Source organism: Manacus vitellinus, unplaced genomic scaffold, assembly GCF_001715985.3.
Source record: "Manacus vitellinus isolate BGI_N305 unplaced genomic scaffold, ASM171598v3 scaffold_29_pilon, whole genome shotgun sequence".
Taxonomy (NCBI): Eukaryota; Metazoa; Chordata; class Aves; order Passeriformes; family Pipridae; genus Manacus; species Manacus vitellinus.
This window is the reverse complement of record NW_021940207.1, coordinates 9,303,654-9,314,644: the sequence shown is the minus strand read 5'-3', so window position 1 is coordinate 9,314,644 and position 10,991 is coordinate 9,303,654. Positions and strand designations below refer to the sequence as shown.

General features: G+C 38.6%; 1 protein-coding gene across 1 annotated transcript in view; it reads right to left on the bottom strand.

The window, feature by feature from the left end:
• Positions 1-7,878: 7,878 nt before the first annotated feature.
• The window catches only part of DNER (delta/notch like EGF repeat containing), a 74,013-nt gene continuing 70,900 nt past the window's right edge, over positions 7,879-10,991 (bottom strand). Inside the window, exon 13 of the mRNA XM_018074817.2 lies at positions 7,879-8,969. Within this exon, the coding sequence (XP_017930306.1) occupies positions 8,858-8,969 (112 nt within the window). The 3' untranslated portion in view covers positions 7,879-8,857. The remainder of the gene's footprint in view (positions 8,970-10,991) is intronic.

The window sequence follows — 10,991 nt, the reverse complement described above, 5'->3', positions numbered from 1 at the left end:
AGGCCCAGAAGTACTTGAAGCAAGACCCGTTAAGACCCCTGTCAGCCCTGTACACCTTTGACTGTATTGTCTTTATTTGTCAGTTACTCCTGATGATTATTAAATACTTATTTGTCTGTGATAAACAGAAATATGTACCTCCACAAATCTGTACAGAGATCGCAACAACCCTTACACCAGCTTTACACTAAGCTAAATCCATGGCATCTCCATAGCTCCTGTCCATGACACTTTTCTGAGTCGTGCAGATGGGATTCAATGAATTTCATTTAAATTACATCTGATTTTTAACAACATAAACAAGAGAAGAATTATGTCTACACAGAGAAGCTGGTTTTAGAGTGAGCATCGAGGAGAATGAAATTATAAAAAGGAATGAAGAATGCTGAGTGAAAAATAACACTTCAGGCAATTTTATATGCACTGGGTATTTCTGCAGATTAAGAAAATTTACCAAGAAAAGAGACTTTTTACAGTCTCCAATCAAAATTTTTGTTTGCAGAACATCACTACAGCAAGAAGGAGGTTTGGCAATCTGTCATCTAGATTTCACAATTTTCAGCTACTCAAGTTGATCCACTGAAATAGGAAGTTTACTAGAAGCCACACTTCCTATTTCAGTGACACATACCCAGTAGTTATTCATAAGCTTAAGGAGGCTGGTCAGCTATGTGGCAATCTGGGAGATATTTCTCCTTCCCCCACTTGCGCACAGGAAGGTAAAGAGCCACTGCTACAGCAGCCCAAATTCTCCTGGAAGCAGCTATGCATTCAAACATTGTTTGAGGGCTAAAACCAGATAATTTTCGAATTACACTGCTGAGATGTTCCTGACAGAGTGTGTAACAGCACCAGTGTCATCTGCTTAATGTAGTCACTGTCCCCCACAACCAACAACTGCTACCAATAAAATCCTAATGGTTGAGTACATCCAGGCACATAAAGGTGCAGAAAACCAAAACCACTGTAGGACAGGAGACACATATTCTCTGTTCTCCAGTGGTTGTCCACTGTAGAATGTGAGACAGAGAATAGAGCAGAGTTCAGGGGTAAAAACATGCTCCAATTCACCAGAATTCCAGTTAAGAAAAGGCAGACAAGTAGCTGGGAAGGGCCACCTTCTTGGTCCCCAGCCTGGGCACTGCACCAATTATCAAGAAGATTCTTAACACATCTGCTGTTGGGTGGGTGTGAACTGATTTTCTGCCAAATACCCATGCAGGTTGTAAATAGAGATTTACAAATCATCCAGAAATGCACAAGAATTACCCTCTCGTGTACAGTAATTTAGTGGGACCTGAGTCCTTTCTAAGTTTTTGGGAACCAGAGTGAATGCAGAGAGCCCTCACTGAAGGTATAAGGCTGACGCCATCAATATTTCACCTAAGATTTTATGAAGTCTTAAACATGTAAAATGTCTTCAACCCTAGAAGAGGCAAAAATACATAACAGAAAGTTAACAAAGCTCAAAAGTTCTTCATTAAGCTCGTGCTTAAATTTAACCAGGAGCAGTCCCCAGCACGGCAATGCAGCTGGACTTACACGCTTTGCTCAGAGCCCTGCAGGAGCTTATTTCAAGCCACAAGCAAGAGATGGTTAAATTGCTGGACCTGTGTCAGTCAGAGGGACCCTTGATGGGTCTCTCACATAAAATGCCAATGCCACATAAAGCAGTTTTTGTGCAAGTAACATATCTATGAGTAATTATGAAATTAATTATTATGAGATAGAATTTGCACTTGTTCTTTCAAAAAGCATTGTCTTTTTAAAGAAATTTAAGGGTTGTGTTCCTCTTTGGTGTGTAACAGAGAATACATCCCTATACTGAGGGAAGGGATTTGCCAACTCTTGCTGCAGAATATTACACAGAAAATTGCAGTCATAAATCACCCTTGACACTGAAGTTTGAAGAAGAGGGATGTAAATCAGAGACAACACATAAACGAAAAAGAGAGAGACAATGAATTCTCAGAAATCTCAAAGCTGACTTGCTTTTGAATAAAGAACACATTTAACCATTGATTTGAAATCTGATATTATTTCTCTGCCCACAGTTTCTGCCCTTCTTGAAAGGTACCGCCAGATGGGAAAAGAGAAGATGACTATATTGCTTATGCAAAATCAGGGCTTCTCGAAAATCAATTGAGAAAACATGCCAGCCCTAATGCCAGGGAAGGGCAGTGGTTTTGTTGGGAATTTTAGTTTTCTCTACAAACAGTAGTCCACTACAGTGATGGAAAATTAGATGGTATTAACTATTTTTTACAGCAATTTTGTGGTTTATTGCATGAAACTTTAAAATGTCATCAAAGCATCACCATATTTGCCATTCAATAATCTATTCCATTCAATAATCTATTCCAAATGGAATCTTTCAAAATTCAGCAACATATATCACTAAGTAAATCACAGCTGTGAGACACTTTTGATTTAAACCTGACGCGTCAGTCAATACTGCTAGCTTACTACCTTATTTTAAATCTCACATGTATTAAAATATAATAGCCCTTCAAAGCTAGCAGGGATTAAAGCATCTCCATGGAATTGTAAAATATTCTCCCCATGGAAATGAAACAAGTGAAAGGCAGAGAAAAACTGATAAATTTTGTATGTAACTCAGTGCTCTAAAAATCTCATCCCATCTTTGTCCTTATCACACACAGACAACACAGGGCGCAGGGAAAGAGGGGAGGCAGTGTGCTGAGTACTGGAGATAAAAATAAGTGGTCATCATATGGAGAACAATCTCAAGCTCAAATTCACAGCAAGATGAAAATGGAATGGCATTACAGGCACATGCAAAAGCAGATCCATCCTTATTTACATGACATTTTGCCAGTTTCATTTTGACAGACCTTTCTAGCAAATGCCATACAAAGGGAAAACAACTAAAATAAATGTTCAAATTAAATTAATTAGTAGGAGGAACTGGTGTCAGGTACAGATCACAAATAAGACAATACAGGCAGCACATTTTAGGTACAAAATCCTTGAAATAAATTATTTCACATCATGACACTTATTGCCTGGTTGCCTTCTTCACATGACAGATGCAGTATAACAACTCGAACAACCACAGACTGCTCTGTAGAATAAATATCAGTGCCATACCCTGGGATCTACAAACACAGTATTCAGCAAGCTAATACTGATTTCTGCTCCCTGTAACCTATCCATGAGTTGCACTGTTCTCAGGGAGAAAGAATAATAATTGGAACCTTTGTGTTCTCTCTGTCTCAATACAGTATAGAAAATAAGCTGGCTTCTAGGACAGCACAGAAACTGTACACTTGAGCCATTATTTTTTCCAAACCAGAAGTTACAGTTAACCTTCTGGCAGGTGGCTGAGGTAAATGAAGCTTTACCATGCATGAAATTGCCCTCATGGTCCTCATACTCATTAACAAAGTGTTTTCTTGAAGCTTACAGTGGCCAGGTGTGCAGGTGAAAGGGAGTAAGAACAAAGGTTCTCTCTCTCGGTTTCATAGGCTTGACGGCTTAAGACACAAAAAAAATATACTATTATTCTAATTGATATGGTGGTGATCGATCAAAGGTGGACTTGATGATCTTACTAGAGTCCTGGTGGAGCAATGCCATGCTGTGATATTGCTGTCCTGATGCAATACTAGATGCAGTCTTTCATCAACCAAAGCACTTATGAGAAGGGAGGAAGAGATTGAATTAATCAAAGACTTAGAGAGATGGATGAGTCAGGAGAGTGTCATAAGTTCATCCTGTTCTATCTGGCCAAAGAGTTTCAGACACAGGAACTCTCCATTGACCAATTTGCAGCTGTTTTTCCTGCTTGTCTTCAGCTATGATGCCAATGGTTAAGTTTCTCCATAAGATGCCCCAGACCAGCAAGGCAGAATGTACTGCACGAGCAAAGGGATAAAGCAAAGGATGGTGAGATACATTACAGCAATGATCACATAACCAACCATTACAATTGAGGGTGAGAACAAAGTATTCTGTTGACAAACTAATTGCTATTGCAGCTTCTACATGCCAAAATAATATAAATTGCATTAGGCTATTTTCTCTTTCCACAGAAGCTACAGGTATTTTTGTTACCTTGTGCAATCTGTATCTGGTTTCTAGGCTCAGACTCCAGGCAGATTTACTTCACATTACTTCAAACCCACATAAGTGAATAAAGAACTGCAGTGAAGATCAGAACAGTCACACTCTGCTTTCCTTGAGCGGTGCTGGACTGATATCAATGTATAGGCACATGCAAACTTGCTCGTATGGAAACATGAATGGAATTCAAAGTTTAAGACACTGCAGATTCAGATTATTGTTCATGTGTATACTACTCCCAGGAGACAGAAGAGAAGTCCCAGCTGGCTTCATAAGAGATCTCTGTTCTGTTGCAAGGAGCTACTCTGACAGGAAGTAGACCAGTCCACACAAAAAGAAATAAGTCAAAATTTTGCAGTGAAGGACATCTCCTTGAGAAGATAGCATTGCTTCCAGAGTGATAAACATGATCTCTTCTGGTCTGTGGGATGCTAGCAAAGAGCCTAGGGTCAATGATATAGAGCAGATTTTTTCCCTTAAACTATTCCTGGTCTGTTATTGAAGAAAGCACAGCAGACAAGCTTATTTTCCTAAATGATTAACTTTGCTGCCTTTTCTGCTCTGAGCATCAGATAAAGAAGTTTATTCAGTTAGCTTATTTATTTACATTCCTTTGCCAAAGATCTCACCAAACAAAGCCTATTTGATGATTTATTCTTTGCTAAAGGGGAAGCTTATTTACAATAATCATCTTATCATAAACTTCTTAAAAGGAGGATTTGAAACTGGAATTCATAATAACAGAGAAATCTGACTTTTCCATGGAGGTCATATTTGTTATACGTTTTGCACTGTAGAAGAAATGAAGCCAGCTGAGCCCAGATGAAGCTGTGGTATAACCCCTTTGAAGTTTTGTTTGTTTTCACTGGGTGACCCATGTTCTGCCGGAAGGGATCACCTTCACCTATTTGGAGCTCTTCCAAAATATGAGGGGGGGAAAAGGATATAAAGGATTCAGATGCTGGGTCCACTAAAGGGACTCTGCAACACAGAAGTTACACAAGAGGGATCACCTCTAATGAAAACAGCAGAAAGAGTCAAGAAGTACAAAGACAACTTCTGAGCGACGCCTCTGCAGTGACCAGCACATCAGCCTGAGAAAGAGCTGGTGGGAGCTGAGAGCACATCACAGTCTGCCCATCTTTGGAACCATCTCCAGCATTTTCAGGGAGCAGCAGTTTTCTGATTGCTTAGGTGTTAGACTCTGGTTGGTCCCATCTCCCTGATGAGATGTTTAAAATGTACACATAAAAGTGTCTCAGAGTCAAATTTGCCTTATGCCAACCCTCCTGACCCCACACAACTACAATGTTTTGGCAGATGCTCAGCCAAGGTCTCAGGGAACAGAAGACAAACATGCAAGGAGGAGATACAGTAGATCAGCTCCCTGTCTCTCATCTGGCATTAGCTGTGTGCCTCACCCCTCTCTCACTACTCCACTGCTCGTGAGAGCATTTCACAAGGCTGATGGGTGCTGAGAGATAAAACATATTTTAAACAAAAATTTTGTAAATATTTTCTTATAAAATAAAAGGTGCCTGACAATCACAACCCAGTGCACATCTCTCTCAGTAGGTTTGAAGAGAAGGTTTGGACATACACTGGACTGCCCTGACACTCCCATTTCTTATGTTTGGAACATGAACTCATTAGCTCTTGATAATACACTAATTATTTGGATTATTCATAGCAGGAAACAGTATGGGAGACTAAACCCTTTGCTGAATTAATCTGGCTTTCATCTACCCTCCATGATCAAGGAGGAAGCAGAAGTTCTTACTTCTGCATCCCCTCTAAGGTCAGGAATAAGAGCAGAGTAACACACAAATAGCAATTTCAGCCCAGCCAATACTGAGCAGCACATGAACTGCAGAAATGTGACAGTAGGGAAACAAAAAAGGGTTCCCAAAACTGGTCACTCAGCAAACACCTGACACAGAAACCAGATTGGAGGCACCCAAAGGGAGGACAGGGCTGGATTTGCTCAGCTGTAAGGAAGGGTCACAGCTCTATCCAATGCAAAGTGCCTGTCTGCTCTGTGAAAGCTGGGTGGTTGTGGGCAACACGAGAAGGGAATCTTAGAGAAATTTTGGACACAGAAGGATTTAACCACATGAAGGGAAAAAGAAGTTCCCTCTGGCAACACGTGGGGAGGGGCTCTTCAATTCCCCTCAGCCATCCCTACAAAGGATAATATTCAGAGGTGTTCAGTTTATTGCTCATCAGGTGTCTACTGCTGTCAAAGGAGAAAATATACATCTTCAGGAATGTCATGTCTGGCCACACTCAGGGATGTTCTCCTATTTACAGATGGAAGAGGACAAAAAAATAACCAAACTTGGAAAGTACTGGAGGTTAATGACAAGCTCAGAGACTTGTTCCCATCTGCAGGAGGAGCTGGAGGCTGTTAGCCCATTGCTGGGGGCTAACAATCACCCCTTTCTGCATCTGGATGATTTACAAAAAAAACTCCCAAACAACCCATGTGTAGTATATTAACACCAAGTGGTATATGTTATACATCTATATTTGCTTCCTATATAGAACAATCCTCATATGGTTTGGAAAAAGGATATGAAATTACCAGTGTCCTTTTTCTGCATTCATGTATATCCTCAGAAGGACATGATCTGGTGTATAAAGACAGTAACCAACTTGTTCTTGCAGCTTCAGAGTTGGGATAAAAAGAGAGGATGGGTTTGTTCCCTCCAGGTCTCAGGTCTGATCCATCTGGTAGGCAGTGCAGCGCTTCACAAATATCTCAGGAGCACATGGATTCAGGCATAGTGCATGCATAACATGCCATCAGGGTTCAATAAAATAAATTGGAAGGAACCAAAGTAATTTTCAAAGTACAATTCATAGGAAGCACAGGATGATTTACAGAAGCTAGAGGCTTCAAGCAGACAGGAAAATATCTCCTCACTTATCTTTCAGGTCAGTCAATTGAGAGAAATATAGGCTGGTTGAGAATCACTATCAAGGTGTGATTTGTATGCAGAAAGGCTGCTGCTCATTGCAACATCTCTCTTGTAAAATATGGACCATGAATATGTATATTCCCTAGAATAACAGAGTTGCTCGTTTCCCTACTTTGTATAGATTTGCAAGCCAATACTTTATGACTGCAAAGGCCAAAAATTCAGAAGAATGAGTATTTCCTCTTCCTCTGATTTTAACAAATCAATTACAACATCAGTGTATTTGCCCCTTTTCCACTCAAGTTAAAAAAATTGGTACAGGGTATAGCTTGTTTTTGACCCTTCCCTGTAAAGGGTTCTCAAAACATTCCTAAAAGTTACAGTAAATAGAAGTTTCAATATACAGAATAAAACAGCAGCAAAAATCTGTACCAATGAAAAAAGCTCATCTGACAGCAACCAGGTGCAAATGTACAACCTCTGTCACGGAAAACTGTGCCTGAAAAACAAATCTAGTTTAGATTTAGGTCTCTTTCTAGCAATTATCTTGGACCAACATTGTTAAAAGCCCGTGGCAGCAGATAAAGGGTGTCAGAAAACATATTCTGGATTTCTGAGAAGCATTTGGCATTTCCTTAATTCTAACACAACATGGTGTTACTAACCTGGATATTCACCATCAAGGACTGCACCTCTGCTCCGGAGCTCCATTTGTCTCACTTTCGAGAGATTACATTGATAACAAAACCCATATTTCCCTTTTCAAATTAACAGCTGGAATATCTTATTTTGGCATTATTTATAGCACATGTCCTTTCAAATTTATAGACAACACTTCCCTTTGAAATGAAGAAAAACAAAGAAACAGCTGTAATCTTCACTGATTAACGTTTATTCGGTATTTTCTGAAATGAGCAAGAATTTAAGACGCCCATAAGCAATCAAATACAGCCACAAAAACCCCATACTGATCCTAAATAAGAAGCACTATGAGAAATACACAATATTTCATGAAACAATACTGTACATCAACAACCTTTAGGAAACAAACAACTTAAACCATATGCTTAGTTTACTCACAATATAAAAAACTTTAACCTTTAAAGAAAAATATAGATTCAGTCCAATTGTAGGATCCAATCCCATGCCCACTGAAGTCAATGGAAGTTCTCTCATTGATTTCAATGTTTAAAGGATCATGCCCTTACTTTGCCTCAAGAGGCACTTTAATTATTATACAAGGCCTAGCCTGAATAACTATTACAAAAATGTCAAACATCAACTCAAGAGTATGTTTTAGCAACTTTCAGGAAATAATGGAGAAATAGGTTATCTATCCATGCATGGAATAAGGCAAAAGCTAATTCATTCAGATTAGGAATAATAATTTTTACTAGTTTCTTTTTCACAACACAAACATTTTAGACTTTTTTAATTAATGGATATATTATATATCATATTATGCTTCACATTTTTCCTACCTCTACTGAGAAAGCTGCCACTGACATGTCATAAAGAACTCCTCGTTAATTATTGTTTTCTGTTCCGTAACAACCACAAGAAACTCATCTGGGTTTAGTAATAGTGTCTACCAAGAAAAAAGCACACACTATCGTAAGCTTATAGTTTATAGAGCTCAAGGTACATTAAAATGTAAATCATGAAGTTCACAAATTCTGTTTTAAAATATTTTTCCAAACTAAAAGCTGCAGAAAATTGGTTCTTAAATATTCTACAGAAAATTCTGAAGCATCTAATGGTTTAAATTACTTATGCTTTCTTCTTAAAAATATTTAAATTAGGTTAGTAGCCCATCCTTTTGAAAAATAATCCAAAAAAGATACACTAGATTACAAATCTTTTGTCTTAATCAGTGTAACCAAAGGTTTGTCATCTGGGCTGTAATCTTCATAAGCAATGGGGGTTGCATCATACATTGCAGGTCGGGATTTCTTGCCAAACCTGGAAACAAAAGAAAACTTCTGGTGACAAACAGAAGTATTAATGAGTTCATGGCAACAACAGACTGAGTTATGGAATGTGATCAGAAACAAAGTCAGAGAGCTTAGATAAACCCTAAATTGCACTGCAACATGCCAGAAGTACAGAAGTTTAAATATCTGAACTGTGACTCTTGAAACATATGTATGAAATAAAAAAATTATAAATCTTCTTGCAATCAAGAGACAGATTCCATATCAAAGGCTACAGGAACTCTGCTGTGGAATTCTGCAGTATCAGAATATGGGAAGACTGTAGAAGATGAGAGGGCAGAATTTTATTTTAGAGCCTGCTTTGACAACCAATATTAAGGTCAGATCATAAACATTTACAAAAGGTAAATAATAGACAGCTACATAACGTGCATTTGGAAAGGCAGTAGCTGTGTAATGAATTGAGTTATAAAGCTTTAGGCAAGGCATTTGAAAAATTAATTTTAAGTCTTTGCTCACCTGACATCCACTTGAGAAGGACACTCAAATTATCAATGTGCTGCACACTGGTTGCAACACTGGCCATTTTAATGGCAATTAGGGTGTTACAATGCCACATAAACATACTGATCTAGCAAAGGTTCACAAGCAACAGAATCACATGAGCAGCATCCTGGGCAGCCATCCCTGCTAAGAACCAGCTGTATCTGCCTGTGCTGAGAACTCTCGGGCTTTGTCATTGTGGACCCAGACATAAAACTAGTTGCTAAAAATGCAACACCAAAGTGGAAAAAGTACTAAAGTGTTCTGGTTACAATTACAGGAGTTTTAAATAACAAAACAAACAAACAAAAAATTCACAGAAAGATGAGGCAAAAAATGGTCAAGTATTTAGTAACACAGAAAGAGAAAGACTTATTTATACAGCCATCCACACCAAGGATTTTTATCTGTTTATATACTATTTTAAGTCTGTATTCATTTAAGTTGTGTGCACTGGGAGGTGAGACCCAGAAAAATTCAGATTTTTAGGATAAAATTTAACCCAAACCAAAATTAACTTGATTTTCTTCCAAGAATTTTACGCAACTTCCTGACTTCCAATTTCATTCTTGAGTGTTGTCAGTGATCTAGAATTGCTGACAAAACTGAAATGGCTGAAAGCATTATGATATATATGATGAACATTTCATTTTTCAAGGTACTTCAGCTGTCAATAAGGCCACACTAGATACATTCCTATACATGAATGTGTGCCTTCTTCTATAGTTTGCTGTAATAAATACACACAGAGCATATTTCCTCATCAGCATTATGGTGGATAAACCTGATTTTTGGCAAATGAGATAAAATTTCAAGAATTGAATGAAGGAATCAAGTAATGGCACCTTACTAAATCAGAGGCAGCACTGAATTCTGAATCACCCTTTTTCACCATCATTTTCAAGGATTTAAAAGAAATAGAGCTTTGCATGATGATGAACATTCTCCAGAGATGTAAGTCAAATTTTGACAGGTAGAGAACACATGGCTCATTGCACACAGTGAAGTAGTACAAAATTTATTCTCTTGTGCAGGTCAGGGTTGACATGTGACCCTAATTAGAAAAGGCTGAGAAAAGACCACAGCACATGTGCAAGTAGTTTGTGGCCTGGTTGAGCCATCGAGCTGGTCGACCACACTGCCTTGATCAGGTGGTTCAGAAGTCAGTTCCTGCTCACAACAGTAAATGGAGTTACACAAACCTCAGAGGTTTATGTTAAAGACAGAATTGTTAATTGAGAAATCTTCATTCAGTGGGTGTGTGTCTGGTAGGACTGCACAACAATGCTTTGCTATCATTTAATTGATGGCATAAAAGAACACATAAAACAATTACCAGCACAATCTGCTAGAGGCAATGATTTAAGGGGTAATAAAAAGTGAAAAGGGGCAGGTCCCTGCTACAAAGTGTGCTGGATCAATCCATCACCTGCTTACAATGAATGCACATACAAACGAGTGAATAAAGATTTCTTCCAGGGCAATCAAATATAAGATTATACATCTA